Source organism: Bos indicus x Bos taurus, chromosome X (genome assembly GCF_003369695.1).
Source record: "Bos indicus x Bos taurus breed Angus x Brahman F1 hybrid chromosome X, Bos_hybrid_MaternalHap_v2.0, whole genome shotgun sequence".
In the NCBI taxonomy this organism is placed as follows: domain Eukaryota; kingdom Metazoa; phylum Chordata; class Mammalia; order Artiodactyla; family Bovidae; genus Bos; species Bos indicus x Bos taurus.
This window is the reverse complement of record NC_040105.1, coordinates 104,546,675-104,565,741: the sequence shown is the minus strand read 5'-3', so window position 1 is coordinate 104,565,741 and position 19,067 is coordinate 104,546,675. Positions and strand designations below refer to the sequence as shown.

Sequence of the window (19,067 nt, the reverse complement as noted above, 5' to 3'; positions counted from 1 at the left end):
ATTTTTTGTGTGATGAATTAAAGTATCTTTACAGAGTTGGTCTTGAAAATTGTATTCAGAATCTGCTTATTGTCCTGAATTTAAAGGAAAATTGATCTATATTTGACTTTCCTGGTTTATAAACCAATTTTCACTTTTCAGCTTGGAAGCTAAATATCTCCTGGAATAGGTTTTAAAAATGTGTTTGTTTTATTTTTCATTATTGTCATGTCACTTGTTTTGCTTCTTTTATTTGTACCTCCTTACCCTTAGAAATTCTGAGTCTAGACGCATCACATTAACATTTTTTCTGATCTTTTCAGTTACCAGGTTGGAAAGGATTTTAATATCTAAGTTCTGGACCACATTTAAATTGCAGTCTTAAAAATGAAAACAAGCACTTTATTACTTCTCTGCTTAAGGCAGCCTTTCTTTATCTCTCCAGTACATTTAAAACTCTATATTTAAATATTAAAGGGATTTAAAAAAAATATATTATAGGTATTGATTATTAATTCCAATAATAAATAAAAAATATTTTGTGTGTGTGTGAGAGAGGGAGAGGGAAAGAGAGACTTATGATTGAACTATAACTATTATTTGACTGGTTCAGGGTTGGGGGATATTATTTTGAAGATCAATCCTACCTGAAGTGTCTTGTGAAATCACTGCTATATTTTTTTCCTTTCTGTTTCAGCTTGTACTACAATTAAATTACATTGCTTACAGATTAAATACCTTATGATGAAAAATAAATTTACAATATATATGTCAATGACACTTAAAATGTTGTGCATTTCTCTCTAGTCCCTATTAATACATAGAAATATTATTTTCACTTCTATTTTTCTGTCTCTGACATATTCCTTCTCTCCATTTCATATGTATTTTATTTTATAATATTCAAATTTTATTCAAATTGGGTTTTAAACAAGTTCAAAATGTTTAATTTTTTTGTTTTAGATTCATGTTATTGAATGTACTAGAAAATCATTTTTGCTATTAGCTTTAAAATTTTACAAAGAATAAATCTGAGATTTATTTGTTCAGATCATCACATATAGAAGTGTTTATAAATATGTAATTATTTTGTTTAAAAATAGACTATGCTATTTGTTCTTGATCAAGCATGATCTCACAGTGTTTTGAAGGAAGTCACTTAAAAATGCAATCAGAATTTATCTGGATAACAAGTGTTGATATAATGATCTTGAATTCCCCATTTCTAGTTATGAGAAATAAATGAAATTTTAGTAGAGAAAATAGCTATATTGTAGAAAATGTGTCTTAACCAAGAAAAATACTTCTGTCGGGTCATCTAATGTTACTGTCTGTTGATTTTTTTTTTTTTTTCCGTCATCTATTCCACATCAGATTTGGAGGAAAAGCAACCTGTCAGGTCAATGTTTTCCTTAAAAAGTCAATACTTTTCCTGTAAGAGTTTCCATGAGATAAAAATGAAATTAAAATAAAGGGCCATATTTTTTATCATAGGCAAAGAAGCTAGAAAATCTACTGAGTTCTTGCAAAATGTTAAGTTCAACAATACATTGCCTCTAGGGGAGGAATCAACCATTAATTCATAAGAGGCCAGCATATACCATAGGCTTGGTCAGATTTTAGAAAACATACTAAAGGAGACAAATACTTTATGATTTATCAGTATTCCACCTTATATATATCGGTCATCACATTCTATGCAAAATGAAGCTGAAAATATATTGCAATATATTATAATTTTATATTTAGTTAATATAATGTATTGGGAATAAAATAATATATTCAATTGTATATAACTTTTCTAAACTCTCATTTTAGCTTTCATTCCTGGACTAAAGAAAGGTACAGTAAAAATCAAGACAAATCATAACCGTGGTGCATGTCTCATTTTAAAACAAATTTGTTTTAAGAATTTCTGCCTTCTCATTTTTCATAAAACATTGTAATTTCAACTGCTTGCTTCAAACACATTTTTAATATTTTTAAGTGAAATGATATCTTGGAAAGGTATTTAATCATTTGTATGTCTTATATCACTGAATACTTTTTCTGAGTTGTGTATAATTAACCTTTAGATATTAACATGACCCTATAGACATTTATTTGACTTAAAATAGTTACTTTCAAATTACCTATGAATTTAATTATTCATTTTTCTCCTCTGAAAATGTAAGCATATTCAGGATGTTGTCTGAGCATACATTAACAATATAATTCCACTTTTCTGTATTTTCATTTAAAAGGATCTGTAAACCATATATGCTGTATACATGCCTAACAAAATAATCCAAGATAACAGTCTTTGTGAGCTTGTAAATAATATGGATTTTCTTTGCCAAATTAAACACACAAATTTATGCTACTTTAAGATATGGTCAACAGAAAAAAATATCTTTAAATATGGAGTTTAAGCAATCCATTAAAATATATATAATTTTATTATGCTGATAAAATTTTTAAATGCTGAAAGATATTTTGTATGTTCCAAATATATTTGCTTTGTCTGTGTATATGCACTCATTTCTTTATGTACTTCATAATTCAGGATGGATATATTATATTGTTTCATTTTACTGTTTAAGATGATAATTCATTTTACTTCATGCACTTTTATTTTAAAATATAGTTTACAGTCCATTGATATTTTGACCAAGTGGAAATAGTACTCAGAGAATAAATTTTTCTAAAATTAATCATAAAAATTCAAATTATAATGTAAAGAGATTCCCCCTTATTCTTTAATTTTAACAAATATCATCAATATTAACAGCATATGTTATTATTTTTTTGGTATTTTAAATGTATTTTTCAATGTTTACTTTGGCATAGTTCTCATGAACTTATATTGGATTGGCCAAAAAGTTCATTTGGGCTTTTCCATATGATAGTACAGAAAAACTCAAATGAACATTTTGTCCAACCGTATATAATTAGTTCTAATATCCATGACAGATTTTTGACTATCATCTAGCTTGAAAAATTTGATTCTAAATATTTTATTCCCCATGGAAGTCTTGAGTATTCAGCACTTACATGTGTTATTCAAGTGAAAGTGGATGCATTGCATGCACTTTTCATTTTTTTTTCTCTTCCTTTCTCATTAGTTTTTAGATATCCTATGATAGATACTGTTTAGCAACTACATCTATATAATAGTTGTGGAAATGGATTTGTGGTTCTGATGTAAAGTCAAGATGTTCTGATCATAACTATACAGAGGCATAGCAGAAAGAGCATTTGAATGTGAGACAGCACATCTTGAGTTCTGATGATAGTTCTGCACCTGACTCGATGCATACACTTGGCCAAGTCATTTAAACTCAGAGTCTTCATTTTCTTCCTTCCCTCATTAAAAAAAAAAAAAGTAGTAATCATAATTATGCTTAAGCCTTATGAAAAATCATGCTGCTGAAACATGACAGCAAAAAAAAATAATAATAAATTTATAAAACAGTATTTGAGTGTGTACAGTTCTGTACATTGTCCCTAATAATCTACAAAAATTTTTATCTTAATACACCACTTCTATGTGTAAGTTCTATCATTTTTTCAGAAGTAGAAACTGGAACAAAGAAATGTTAAATAATATGGAAATTCATTTGATATTTTTAAAAAAGCACTATAGCTGTATAAAACACTACTATTACTTAGATGATTGAATCTTCATCAATACACTAATGAATAATTATCATTACAATTAAACTCATATTTTAAATTGTGCTCTAATTGACTGATACTTATTTAGTATATTCTTAATGCAACTTGGCTCTGCCAACAATCTGCACTGCCTTTTGCAGTTATGTTTTATGATAATTTTCATACCATATTTTGTATGTCCACTTTCCATCATCAGCTCATTTGAGTAGACTTGCTATTATTTCACTCACATAATGAAATTTATTGGCATATGTAATTAAATATTATAATAGCATATGAGAAAATAGCCCTCTGTGACTCTAATCATAAATTTCTAAAGCTAAGATTATTTCATTCGGTTAACTTTTCTACTGAAGGCTGACTGATTACAGGGATAACACTGAGATTTTTTTTCCTTAAATACAAAAATATGTAAGCTTTTTACCTCATAGTAAATTAGATATATATATGCAGATTCTTAGTAGTAAGAGAATTACATTGAATTCTGGTGTTCTTTGCTGCTGTTGCTGCTGCTAAGTCACTTCAGTCGTGTCCCACTCTGTGCGACCCCAGAGACAGCAGCCCACCAGGCTCCCCTATCCCTTGGATTTTCCAGGCAAGAACACTGGAGTGGGTTGCCATTTCCTTTTCCAATTCATGAAAGTGAAAAGTGAAAGTGAACTCGCTCAGTCGTGTTTGACTCCTAGCGACCCCATGGACTGTAGCCTACCAGGCTCCTCCTTCCATGGGATTTTCCAGGCAAGAGTACTGGAGTGGGTTGCCATTGCCTTCTCCCTGGTGTACTTTACTTGTCCCCAAAGAAGAAACTGCAAGTATATACTAGTCAATCCATTGAGAGAAAATTCTTTTGTACTCACTTCTGAGAAAAGGCAACATTAATAAATGTATAAATACCTTTCATTGAATTAGCTGGCACGTGTACTTTCTGTCTTTAGGGACATGTTTTAAAGTAAGAGTGAGAGTTTCAACTATATCAATTATATTTTCTGTTTTCACTGAGGACTAGGGTTGGATCAATAGTGTGTCAACTGATTTGTCTCCCTGTAGTCATTTGTTCAGTTATCCTAGCTGATTGTTAGCATATTTTTTGGTGTTTTATTACATTACTTTTAACCTTCTGACCCTCAGAAAATTCTCAGGGATCTGTTTCTGAGCTGGGTTTCCATATTTATTGTTAGTACTCAAGGGTCAGCTGTAATTTAGGAGTTCATTACTTTAGACTTAGAATGTTGAATTTGATTCAGGAGAAACTGTTTAGGGATGGGAGTGTGTGTGGGAAAGCCGGTTTCAGGTGGACACTTATAAGAGAGACGAAGAAAATGAATTATCTCTTGGCCAAATGAATCACCTCACCTATATTTATCCAACTACTTAGTTAATAAGAGTCTGTGAACATAAAATATAATTCACCCTTATGCATGATAGATATGGAGTTTTTCATCTGTCAATTATTAAGAGCATTGATGTCTTTATAAGGTATCTTTGTTTCATGTCCAGGAGTTAATGAAAATGCACGTGTAAGTTTCCAAATGAAAAATTTATGCCACAGGTCATAATGTTAAGCACCTCATATTAATTTGGCATCTCCCTAACTTCTCAGAGGAAAGGATAAATCAACATGCAGTTTCATTAGTTTTGCTTTAGATTACTATAGTAGATTCTAGAATGTCATAGAGCAATATTCTTGAAAAAAAAATAAGATTAAAGAAACACTTGCATATTTTACCATCTAAAATTGCCTTCTTTAAATCATGTATAACAAGCCAATTCCACCATTGTTGTTATTGCAGTTGTTCAGTTAGTAAGTCATATGTGACTCATTGCAATCCAATGGACTGTAGCACACCAGGCTCCTCTGTCCTCCACTATCCCCTGGAGTTTATCAAATTCATGTCCATTGAGATGGTGATCCCATTTAACCATCTCATTCTCTGCCAACCCCTTCTCCTTTTGACTTCATCTTTCCCAGCATCAGGATCTTTTCCAATGAGTTGGCTCTTCACATTAGGTAGCCAAAGTACTGGAGCTCCAGCTTTAGCATCAGGCCTTCCACTGAATATTCAGGGTTGATTTTCTTTAGGATTGATAGATCTCCTAGTATTCCAAGGGATTCTCAAGAGTCTTCTTGAAGACCACAGTTCGAAAGCATCCGTTCTTCAATGCTCAGTCTTCTTTATGTTACAACTCTCTTCTCTGTACACGACTAATGGCAAAACCATACTTTTGACTATATGCAACGTTGTCGGCAAAGTAATGTCTTTGCTTTGTAATGGAGTTTCTAGATGTCAGGAAAATTTGGTCTTGGAGTACAGAATGAATCAGGGCAAAAGCTAATAGAGTTCTGCCAAGAGATTGCACTGGTCATAGCAAACATCCTCTTCCAAAAACACAAGAGAAGACTCTACATATGGACATCACCAGATGATCAACACCAATATCTGATTATATTTTTTTTCCAGCCAAAGATGGAGAAGCTCTATACAGTCAGCAAAAATAAGACTGGGACCTGACTGTGGCTGAGATCATGAGCTCCTTATTGCCAAATTCAGACTGAAAATGAAAAAAAGTGGAGAAAACCACTAGACCATTCAGGTATGACATAAATCAAATCCCTTATGACTATACAGTGGAAGTGACAAATAGATTTAAAGGACTAGATCTGATAGAGTGCCTGATGAACTATGGACAGAGGTTCGTGGCAGTGTACAGGAGATAGGAAACAAGACCATCCCCAAGAAAAAGAATGCAAAAAAGCAAAATGGCTGTCTGAGGAGGCCTTACAAATAGCTGTGAAAAGAAGGGAAGCAAAAATCAAAGGAGAAAAGGAAAGATAAACCCATTTGAATGCAGAGTTCTAAAGAATGGCAAGGAGAGATAAGAAAACATTCCTCAGCAATCAGTGAAAAGAAATAGAGGAAAACAATAGAATGTGAAAGACTAGAGACCTCTTCAAGAAAATTAGAGATACCAAGGGAATATTTCCTGCAAAGATGGGCTTGATAAAGGACAGAAATGGTATGAACATAACAGAAGCAGAAGATATTAAGAAAAGGTGGCAAGAATACACAGAAGAACTGTACAAAAAAGATCTTCACGATCCAGATAATCACGATGGTGTGATCACTCACCTAGAGCCAGACATCCTGGAATGTGAAGTCAAGTGGGCCTTAGGAAGTATCACTATGAACAAAGCTAGTGGAGGTGATGGAATTAGAGTTGAGCTATTTCAAATCCTGAAAGATGATGCTGGGAAAGTGCTGCACTTAATACACCAGCAAAATCAGAAAACTCAGCAGTGGCCACAGGACTGGAAAAGGACAGTTTTCATTCTAATCCCAAAGAAAGACAATGCCAAAGAATGCTCAAAGTACCACACAATTGCACTCATCTAACACGCTAGTAAAGTAATGCTCAAAATTCTCCAAGCCAGGCTGGTTTTAGAAAAGGCAGAGGAACCAGAGATCAAACTGCCAACATCCGCTGGATCATCAAAAAATCTAGAGAGTTCCAGAAAAAAACATCTATTTCTGTGTTATTGACTATGCCAAAGCCTTTGACTGTGTGGATCACAATAAACTGTGAAAAATTCTGAAACAGATAGGAATACCAGACCACCTGACCTGCCTCTTGAGAAATCTGTATACAGATCAGGAAGCAACAGTTAGAACTGGACATGGAACAACAGACTGGTTCCAAATAGGAAAAGGAGTACATCAAGGCTGTATATTGTCACCCTCCTTGTTTAAATTATATGCAGAGTACATCATGAGAAACGTTGGACTGGAGGAAGCAAAAGCTGGGATCAAGATTGCTGGGAAAAATATCAATAACCTCAGATATGCAGATGACACCACCCTTATGGCAGAAAGTGAATAGGAACTCAAAAGCCTCTTGATGAAAGTTAAAGTGGAGAGTGAAAAAGGTGGCTTAAAGCTCAACATTCAGAAAACTATGATCATGGCATTCCATCCCACCATGTCATGGCAAATAGATGGGGAATCAGTGGAAACAGTGGATGACTTTATCTTTCTAGGGTCCAAAATCACTGCATATTGTGATTGCAGCCATGAAATTAAAAGATGCTACTCCTTGGAAGGAAAGTTATGACCAACCTAGTCAGTATATTGAAAAGCAGAGACATTACTTTGTCAACAAAGGTCCGTCTAGTCAAGGCTTTGGTTTTTCCAGTGGTCATGTATGGATGTGATATTTGGACTATAAAGAAAGCTGAACACAGGAGTATTGATGTTTTTGAACTCTGTTGTTGGAGAATACCCTTGAGAGTCCCTTGGACTGCAAGGAGGTCCAACCAGTCCATCCAAAAGGAGACCAGTCCTGGGTTTTCATTGGAAGGATTGATGTTGAAGCTGAAATTCCAATACTTTGGCCACCTTAATGTGAAGAGCTGACTCATTTGAAAAGACCTTTATACTGGGAAAGATTGAAGGCAGGAGGAGAAGGGGACAAGAGAGGAGGAAATGGTTGGATGGCATCATAGACTCAATGGACATGGGTTTGAGTGGACTCTGGGATTTGGTAATGGACAGGGAGGCCTGGCATGCTGCAGTTCATGGGCTCACAAAGAGTCAGACACGACTGAGTGACTGAACTGACTAACTGACTAGATTGGTCATCGGGCTTCCCTGATGGCTCAGATGGTAAAGAATCCTCTATCAATGTAGGACACCTGAGTTCGATCCCTGGGTAGGGAAGTTCCCCTGGAGGAGGTTATGGCAATTCACTCAAGTATTCTTGCCTGGAGAATCCCTATGGACAGAGGAGTTTGGCGGTCTACAGTCCCTGGGGTCACAAAGAGTTGGGCATGACTGACAGACTAAGCCCAGCACAGCACAGGTTTGTCATATCTTTCCTTCCAAGGAACAAGTGTCTTTTAACTTCATGGCTGCAGTCACTGTCCAAAGTGATTTTGGAGCCCAAGAAAATAAAATCGGTCACTGCTTCCTCTTTTCCCTCATCTATTTGCTATGAAGTGATGGGACCAGATGCCATAATCTTAGTTTTTTGAATATTTAATTTCATGCCAGCTTTCCCCCCTCTCCTTTTTCACCTTCATCAAAAGCCTTTTCACTTCCTCTTCATTTTCTGCCATTAGAGTGGTTTTATTTGCATATCCGAGGTTGTTGATAATTCTCCTGGCAGTCTTGATTACAGCATGTGATTCATCCAGCTCAGTCTTTCACATGATAGATTTTGCACAAAATAAAATAAGCAGGGTGATAATATACGACCTTGTTGCACTCTTTTTCCAAATTGGAATCAGTCATGTTATATGTCCAATTCTAACTGTTGCTTCCTGATCTGCATACACGTTTCTCAGGAGATAGGTAGGGTGATTTGTTACTTCCATCATTTTAAGAATTTTCCACAATCAAAAGTTTTAGCATAGTCAATGAAGCAGAAGTTTTGTTTTTTTTTTTTTTCTGGAATTCCCTTGCTTTCTCCATGATCCAACGAATGTTGGCAATTTGATCTCTGGTTCCTCTGCCTTTTCTAAGCCCAGCTTGTATATCTTGAAGGTCTTGATTCATGTACTGCTGATGCCTACGTTGAACAATTTTGAGCATAACCTTGCTAGCATGTCAAATAAGTGCAATGTATGGTAGCTTGAACATTTTTGGCATTTCCCTTCTTTGGAATTGGAATGAAAACTGACCTTTTCCAGTCCTGTGGCAACTGCTGAGTTTTCCAAATTTGCTGGCATATTGAGTTTAGCACTTTAACAGCATGATCTTTTAGGATTTTAAATAGCTCAGCTTGAATTCTGTCACCCCCACCTTCCCCAGCTTTGTTCATAGTAATGTTTCCGAAGACCCACATGAGTTCACTCTCCCTGATGTCTGGCTGTAGGTGAGTGACCATACCATCTTGGTTTACATTCTGCTATATTATATATTATACATTGACACATAGTACTTAAGAATCATGTCTTATGATAAAATTGTTTTGCTTTTGAGTGTTTTTTTTTTTTTTTGAATAATGAAAAAAGAAACAAATGTGATATTATTTGTCACACAAAAGTAGACAAGGGAGGAAAAATTGGTATCTTTTTGAAGCTGCAAAGTGTATTAAATTTAGAAAATGGGTGCAATACTCTAGTGTTGTCATTCTGATAAAAACTATTACATAGCTTTGAAACAGTATATAACTTGTGAATAAAAACATGTATAAACATGTATTCACAAATGTATAACTTGTGAACAAAAACATGCATCATGCATACTTCAATCTTTATGTTCTGGGTTTATACTATTGCCTTTAAAAAAAAATCTATGTAGGGACATAAGTAGTATTGCTAAGCAACATATTAGTCAGCTATTTGTTAGCAAATAATGGCAAATCATTAAACAAAAATGTTTAAATTAGCCATAAACATTATTTCTACTACAGCTAATTAGTAGTAGCTCTCGTTTTATAAACCATAATTTTAAAATGCATCATTCTTCTCTTACATTGTCTTGAAATTGATACTATTTGACACAGTGAAATGATAAGATATTATATTACTTTCATTTGCAGATGCTATATCAACAACTGGGTCTATTATAAGGTAGAATATTTTTATTGAAATACACAACAATTTGTGAAAAGTCACCTTTCTTATTAGGCAAATTCTTTAAAAAATATTTATTTTAATTGAAGTCTAATTACTTTACAATATTGTAGTGGTTTTTGCCATACATTGACATGAATCAACCATGGTTGTACATGTGTTCCCCATCCTGAACCCCCCTCCCACCTCCCTCCCCATCCCATCCCTGTGTCATTCCAGTGCACCAGCCCTGAGCACCCTGTCTCATGCATAGAACCTGGAATGGCAATCTGTTTCACATATGAAAATATACATGTTTCAATGCTACTGCCTCAGATCATCCCACCCTGGCCTTCTTGCACAGAGTCCAAAAGACTGTTCTATACATCTGTGTCTCTTTTGTTGTCTCGCATATAGGGTTATCATTACCATCTTTTCAAATTCCATATATATGCATTAGAATACTGTATTGAGGTTTTTCTTTCTGACTTCACTTTGAATAATAGGGTCCAGTTTCATCCACCTCATTAGAACTGATTCAAATATATTCCTTTTAATGGCTGAGTAATATTCCATTTTGGATATGTACCACAGCTTTCTTATCCATTCGTCTGCTGATGGACATCTAGGTTGCTTCCATGTCCTGGCTATTATAAACAATGCTGCGATGAAAATTGGGATACACATGTCTTATTCAATTCTAGTTTCCTTCGTGTGTATGTGCAGCAGTGTGATTGCTGGGTTTTATGGTGGTTTTATTTCCAGTTTTTTAAGGAATCTCCACACTGTTCTCCATAGTGGCTATACTAGTTTGCATTCCCACCAACAGTGTAAGAGGGTTTCCTTTTCTCCACACTGTCTCCAGCATTTATTGTTTGTAGATTTTTGGATAACAGCCATTCTGACCACAGTGAGATGGTACCTCATTTTGGTTTTAGTTTCCATTTCTCTTATAATGAGTCATGTTAAGCATCTTTTCATGTGTTTGTTAGCCATCCGTATGTCTCTTTTGGAGAAATGTCTTTAGTTCTTTGGCTCATTTTTTTATTGGATCGTTTACTTTTCTGGAGTTGAGCTACAAGTGTTGCTTGTATATTTTTGAGATTCATTCTTTGTCAGTTGCTCTGTTTGCTATTATTTTCTCCCATTCGGAAGGCTATCTTTTCACCTTTCATATAGTTTCATTCATTGTGCAAAAGCTTTTAGGTTTAATTAGGTCCCATTTGTTTATTTTTGCTTTTATTTCCACTACTCTGGGAGGTGGGTCATAGAGGATCCTGCTGTGATTTATGTCAGAGAGTGTTTTGCCTATGTTTTCCTCTAAGAGTTTTATAGTTTCTGGTCTTATGTTTAGATCTGTAATCCATTTTGAGTATATTTTTGTGTATGGTGTTAGAAAGTGTTCTAGTTTCATTCTTTTACAAGTGGTTGACCAGTTTCCCCAGCACCACTTGTTAAAGAGATTGTCTTTTCTCCATTGCATATTTTTGCTTCCTTTGTCAAAGATAAAGTGTCCATAGGTGCATGGATTTATCTCTGGGCTTTCTATTTTGTTCCAGTAATCTATATTTCTGTCTTTGTGCGAGTACCAAACTGTCTTGATGACGGTGGCTTTGTAGTAGAGCCTGAAGTCAGGCAGGTTGATTCCCCCAGTTCCATTCTTCTTTCTCAAGATTGCTTTGGCTATTCGAGGTTTTTTTTCCCACACTTTTCCATACAAAGTGTGAAAGTATTTGTTTTAGTACTCTGAAAAATACCATTGGTAGATTGATAGGGATTGCATTGAATCTATAGATTGCTTTTGGTAGTATACTCATATTCACTATATTAGCTCTTCTGATCCATGACCATGGTATATTTCTTCATCTATTTCTGTCCTCTTTGATTTCTCATCAGTATTTTATGGTTTTCCACATGTAAATCTTTTGTTTCTTTAGGTAGATATATTGCAAAGTATTTTATTCCTTTTGTTGCAATGGTGAATGGAATTGTTTCCTTAATTTCTCTTTCTGTTTTCTCACTGTTAGTGTATAGGAATGCAATGGATTTCTGTGGGTTAATTTTATATCCTGCAATTTTACTGTATTCATTGATTAGTTCTAGTAATTTTTTGGTGGAGTCTTCAGTGTTTTCTATGTCATCTGCAAACAGTGAGAGTTTTACTTCTTCTTTTCCAATCTGGATTCCTTTAATTTCTTTTTCTGCTCTGATTGCTGTGGCTAAAACTTCCAAAACTATGTTGAACAGTAGTGGTGAGAGTGGGCACACTTGTATTGTTTCTGACTTTAGAGGAAATGCTTTCAACTTTTCACCATTGAGGATAATGTCTGCTGTGGCTTTTTCATGTATGGCTTTTATTATGTTGAGGTATGTTCCTTCTATTCCTGCTTTCTGGAGGGTTTTTATCATAAATGAATGTTGAATTTTGTCAAAGGCTTTCTCTGTATTTTCTAAGATAATCATATCTTTTTTATCTTTCAATTTGTTAAAGTGGTGTATTTGATTGATTTGTGGATATTAAAGAATCCTTGCATCCCTGGGATAATGCTCACTTGGTCATGATGAATGACCTTTTTGTATGTTGTTTTATTGTGTTTGCTAGAATTTTGTTAGGGATTTTTGCACCTACATTCATCAGTGATATTGGCCCATACTTTTCTTTATTTGTGTCATCTTTGTCTCATTTTGGTATTAGGGTGGTGGTGGCCTCATAGAATGTGTTTGGAAGTTTACCTACCTCTGAAATTTTCTGGAAGAGTTTGAGTAATATATGTGTTAGCTATTCTGTAAATTTTTGGTAGAATTCAGCTGTGAAGCCGTCTGGATTTGGGCTTTTGTTTGGTGGAAGATTTCTGATTACAGTTTCGATTTCCATGCTTGGGATGGGTCTGTTATGGTTTTCTATTTCTTCCTGGTTCAGTTTTGGAAAGTTGTACTTTTCTAAGAATGTGTCCATTACTTCCAAGTTTTCCATTTTATTGGCATATAGTTGCTGATAGTAGTCTCTTATGATCCTTTGTATTTCTGTGTTGCCTGTTGTGATTTCTCCATTTTCATTTCTAATCTTATTGATTTGATTCTTCTCCTTTTGTTTCTTGATGAGTCTGGCTAATGGTTTGTCAATTTTATTTATCTTCTCAAAGAACCAGCTTTTGGCTTTGCTAATTTTTGCTGTGGTCTATTTTGTTTCTTTTGCATTTATTTCTGCCCTAATTTTTAAGATTTCTTTCCTTCTAGTAATCTTGGGGTTCTTCATTTCTTCCTTTTCTAGTTGCTTTAGCTCTAGAGTTAGGTTATTTATTTGACTTTTTTCTTGCTTATTGAGGTAGGCTTGTATTGCTGTCAACCTTCCCTTTCACACTGCTTTTATAATGTCCAACAGGTTTCTGTTTGTTGTGTTTTCATTTTCATTCATTTCTATGCATATTTTGATTTCTTTTTTGATTTCTTCTGTGATTTGTTGGCTTTTCAGAAGTGTGCTGTTTAGCCTCCATATGTTGGATTTTTTTTTCCTGTGATTGACATCTAATTTTACTGCATTGTTGTCAGAAAAGATGCTTGGGATGATTTCAATTTTTTTTTTTAATTTACCAAGGCTAGATTTATGGCCCAGAATGTGATCTATCCTGGGGTATTTTCCCTGTGCACTTGAGAAAAAGGTGAAATTCATTGTTTTGTGGTGAAATGTATTTAGACCTCAACTAGGTCTAAGTGGTCCATTATATCATTTAACGTTTGTGTTTCCTTGTTAATTTTCTGTTAGTTGATCTATACATAGGTGGGAGTGCGATATTAAAGTCTCCCACTATTATTGTTAATTTTCCCTTTCATACTTGTTAGCATATGCTTTACATACTAAAGTATATGTGGTCCTTTGTTGGGTGTATTTATATTTATAATTGTTATATCTTCTTCTTGGATTGATCCTTAGATCAGTATGTAGTGTCCTTCTTTGTCTCTTTTCACAGCCTTTATTTTAAAGTAAATTTTATCTGATATGAATGTTGCCACTCCTGCTTTCTTTTGGTCTCCATTTGCTTGAAATATCATTTTCCAGCCCTTCACTTCTTTCAGTCTGAACGTGTCCCTTGTTTTGAGGTTGGTCTCTTGTAGACAGTATATATAGAGGCCTTGTTTTGGTATCCATTCAGCCAGTCTTTGGCTTTTGGTTGAGGCATTCAACCCATTTATATTTAAGGTAATTATTAATAAATATGAATCCATTGCCATTTACTTTGTTGCTTTGTGTTGGAGTTTATACACCTTTTCTGTGTTTCCTGTCTATAGAAGATCCTTTAGCATTTGTTGAAGAGATGGTTTGGTGGTGCTGAATTCTCTCAGCTTTTGCTTGTCTGTAAAGCTTTTGATTTCCCCTTCATATTTGCATGAGATTCTTGCTGGGTACAGTAATCTGGGTTGTAGGTTTTTGTCTTTCATCACTTTAAATATGTCCTGCCATTCCCTTCTGGCCTGAAGAGTTTCTATTGAAAGATCAGCTGTTATCCTTAAGGGAATCCTCTTGTGTGTTATTTTTCCCTTGCTGCTTTTAATATTTGTTCTTTGTGTTTGATTTTTTTAACTTGATTAATATGTTTCTTGGGTTGTTTTGCCTTGGGTTCATCCTGTTTGGGACTCTCTGGGTTTCTTGGACTTGGGTGACTATTTCCTTTCCCATTTTAGGGAAGTTTTTAACTGTTATCTCCTCAAGTATTTTTTCATGGCTTTTCTTTTTGTCTTCTTCTTCTGCAACTCCTATGATTCGAATGTTGTGGCATTTCACATTGTCCCAGAGGTCCCTGAAGTTGTCCTCATTTTTTAAAATTCTTTTTTACTCTCTGCCTCACTTATTTCTGCCATTTTATCTTCTACCTCACTTATCCTATCGTCTGCCTCCATTATTCTACTGTTGGTTCCCTTCAGAGTGTTTTCTATTACCTTTATTGCATTATTCATTATTGATTGACTTTTTTATTTCTTATAGGTCCTTGTTAAACATTTCTTGCTTCTTCTCAGTCTTTGGCTCTAGGCTATTTATCTGTAACTCCATTTTGTTTTCAAGATTTTGGATCATTTTTACTATCATTATTCTATATTCTTTTTCAGGTAGGCCCCCTATCTCCTTCTCTTTTGTTTGGTTTGGTGGGCATTTAACATGTTCCTTTATCTTCTGAGTATTTCTCTGCCTTTTCCTCTTGTTTAGATTGCTTGTTTGTGTGGCCTTCCTGTATTCTGGCAGTTTGTGGTTCCTCTTTATTGTGGAGGTTTCTCCCTTTGAGTGGAGTTGGATAAGTGGCTTTTCCAGGTTTCCTGGTTAGTGAAGCTTGCATCGGTTTTGTAGTGGTTGGAGTTGGATTTCTTCTCTCTGGAGTGTAATGAAGTGTCCAGTAGTGAGTTTTGAGATGTATATGGGTTTGGTGTGACTTTGGGCAGCCTGTATATTGATGCTCCGGGCTATGTTCCTGTGTTGCTGGAGAATTTGCATGGTATGTCTTGCTCTGGAAGTTGTTGGCTCTCGGGTGGTGCTTGGTTTCAGTGTAGGTATGGAGGCATTTGGATGAGTTTTCATTGGTTAATGTTCCCTGGAGTCAGGAATTCTCTGGTGTTCTCAGGTTTTGGGCTTAAGCCTCCTGACTCTGGGTTTCAGTCTTATACTTTCATTAGCCTCAGGACTTCTCCATCCATACAGCACCAATGATAAAACATCTAGTTTAATGGTGAAAAGATTATCCACAGTGAGGGACATCCAGAGATGTTCACAGAATTACATGGAGAAGAGAACAGGGAGGAAGGAGATAGAGGTGACCAGGAAGAGAAGAGGGGGAATCCAAAGGGGAGAGAGCAATCTAGACATTAATCAATTCCCTATGTGCTCTCCATAGTCTGGAACCCTCAGAGAGGTTCATGGAGTTACATAGAGAAGAGAAGAGTGGGGAAGGAGATAGAAGTGAACAGGAGGAGGAAAAGGAGAATCAAAAGGAGACAGACAGATCTAGGCAGTAATCAGTTCCCTAAGTGTTCTCCACAGCTTGGAATACACAAAGAGATTTACTGAGTTGGGGAGAGAAGATAAGGGAGCAGGAGGAGATAGAGGTGACCTGTGGGAGAAAAAGGAGAATCAAAAGTTGAAGAGAGTAATCAAGCCAGTAATCACACTCCTATGTAAAAATGGGTACTGAAGATTGAATTCTTAAAGGTGCAAAATTGAAAACAAATACCAAAAAGCAAAGATTAAAAATATAGAGTAGAGGCTAGACCCCCAAAAATGTAATATAAAAAAGACAAAACAAAATCGCAAAAAGTATTTTAAAAAATATATGAAGCTTTCTTTGAAAATAGGGTCTTTTTATTTTGTAAGGTAATATTAGGTTATAAAAATGAAAATTAAAGGAGTAATAGAGGACTTAAAATTTTTAAAAAAATTTAAAAATTGCAATGGCACCCCACTCCAGTACTCTTGCCTGGAAAATCCCATGGATGGAGGAGCCTGGTAGGCTGCAGTTCATGGGGTCATGAAGAGTTGGACACGACTGAGCGACTTTACTTTCACTTTTCACTTTCATGCATTGGAGAAGGAAATGACAACCCACTCCAGTGTTCTTGCCTGGAGAATACCAGGGACAGGGGAGCCTGGTGGGTTGCTGTCTATGGGGTCGCACAGAGTCAGACACAACTGAAGCAACTTAGCAACAGCATCAGTAAAAATATACCTAGGAATTTCACTGGTGCTGTTGCGGGCAGTGTGGGGTCCAGCTTATACTTCTCAAGATCTATAGACCCCTTCCAATGTAGTCAGTATTAACTACAGAATTTTAATCTGTGCACCTGTCACTTCCAAAGCAGTTCCCTCTTTTTATTTTGGCTGCCTCTGACTGCAAGTCTCTTCAGTGTCTAATTTCCACCCTGACACAAGGGGGCAAAGGTGGTCACTTGTTTAGGCTCACTTTTTCAGTCGTGCTGTGGGGAGGGAGGGACACTGCAAACAAATATCACTGGAGTGTATGGGAAGTGCTCACAGTGCCTGGGACACACTGCGTTTGCCCCCAGTCACCGTGTGTATGCTTTCCCTGTATGTACTGCTCAGGCTCCAGGTTGCTCTGCAGGGAAACTGTCTAAAGTGCCCCTGGGTTCCATGAACTTCCCAGGTCTAAGCCACTCAGGTTCAGGTTCTTGGGTCCTCCACAAAGGTGCAGACTAGGTTGGACCTGTGTTTTGTGCCCTTCCCAGGTCTGAGCATCTCAGGTGACCAGGTGCTTGGTGCGCTCATTCTCCTTAGGTATGGTTCCTCTTATCCCCTCCCCCATCCCAGCTGCTCGGTTTCGCAGGTATACCATTTCAGGTGTGCTGTGTCTCTTCTGAGGAGCTGATATCTGGCTGCAGTGCTCCTGGTGGATGTCATCTCTCCAGGATCCCAGGAAGGCTTGTTTGGCAACTGGGAGCCTGCTCACAATTTGGTGGAGAATGCCGTCTCTGGGCCTGAGTTTGCCCCTTTCAGGCTTTGGCTGCCGCCCGCCTACCTCCTTGACTCCAGTGGGGGATGGGCGAGACCGCAGCCGGCTAGCTCTCCTCTGGTATTTCCTCAGTCCTTTGTTCTGTGAGCAGGTCCAGCAGTGCCTTAGGTTAGGGCTTTTTGTGGGAAAGTTCTCTCTCTCTCTCTTATTTTTTTTTTCTCTCTCTCTGGCTATTCCAAGGTTTGTGTTGCTCTCTCATGTTAGTTCCCTCAGATTGCCCTCTGGGCATTCAGGCCTGGTCCTTACCCTAAGCAATGCAGCCCGCACCTCCCTGTTCAGTCCCCGCTTGCTGGTGGCAGATGCGAGCATCTGGGCTACTTCTCCGCTGGTAATTGCCATTAGGCATGTAATCTGTGGGTTTTATTTATTTATTTATTTATTAATTTTTCCTCCCAGTTATGTTGCCCTCTGATAATCCAAAACTCCCCACAGACCTGCCGGTGAGAGGGTTTCCTGGTGTTTGGAAACTTCTCCTCTTTTATGATTCCCCGGGAATAAAATCATCCCAGGGATGGATTTCCTTCCCTAACTCTTTTGACTCTTTTTTTTTTTTTAATCTTCTACATTTTGTCCTAACTCCTTTCAAAGACAATGGACTGCCTTTCTGGGTGCCTGGTGTCCTCTGCCAGGGTTCAGAAGGTGTTTTGTGGAATTTGCTCAGCATTCAAATGTTCTTTTGAGGAATTTGTGGGGGAGAAGGTGGTCTCCCCGTCCTATTCCTCCTCCATCTTAGGATCACCCCCTGAAATTTATTTTAGCAATACATTTTATTTAACTCAATATATGCAAACTATCATTATTCCAACAAGTAATCAATAAAACATTTTCAATGAGATACATTACATTTCTTTTCATAGTAAGTCTTGAAATCTGACATGCATTTTACATGTACAGCACATCTCAATTCTAACTAGCCACATTTTATGTGCTCAGTAGCTGTGTGTGGCTAATGGATACTATATCAAAAGAGCTTTAGATCTCTTTCAGAGACTAAGGATTCAGGATTGGTCTGCAAAGAAAAAAATGGGCTTTGTTATACAATGGTTTGATATTATGCCTAGAACAAAAACAAACAAAAACACTCTTGAAACCCTTGAATTTATGCTTGCTCGTCTGAGAACATTTTCCCCGTGTCTGGCCAAAGTTTAAAGAAAAAATGATAACATTTGGGAAAGGTACTCTTGTTGATTTTTGATGCCATGGGGATGAAAAAAATGTTGAATGTGAAACAGTGAAGGACTGCATAGACCAAAGTCAATGCTTCCAGTTGTAGACTTTGTGCCATGTGTTTGAGGCTCTTAAGAACCACAGTTCATTGCAATTTTCTCTCCTTGAAATTCTTGAGTAGTTTACAAGAGAAGTCCTTGGTAGAG

General features: G+C 36.3%; 1 protein-coding gene across 5 annotated transcripts in view; it reads left to right on the top strand.

The window, feature by feature from the left end:
* The window catches only part of PCDH11X (protocadherin 11 X-linked), a 998,691-nt gene that overhangs the window by 802,068 nt on the left and 177,556 nt on the right, over positions 1–19,067 (top strand). For 3 of the 5 annotated variants that reach the window (XM_027533412.1, XM_027533410.1, XM_027533409.1), the window contains one exon: positions 1,798–1,821. The exons of the other annotated variants lie outside the window; for them this stretch is intronic. In XM_027533412.1, the coding sequence (XP_027389213.1) occupies positions 1,798–1,821 (24 nt within the window). The remainder of the gene's footprint in view (positions 1–1,797; positions 1,822–19,067) is intronic. 5 annotated transcript variants of the gene reach the window in all.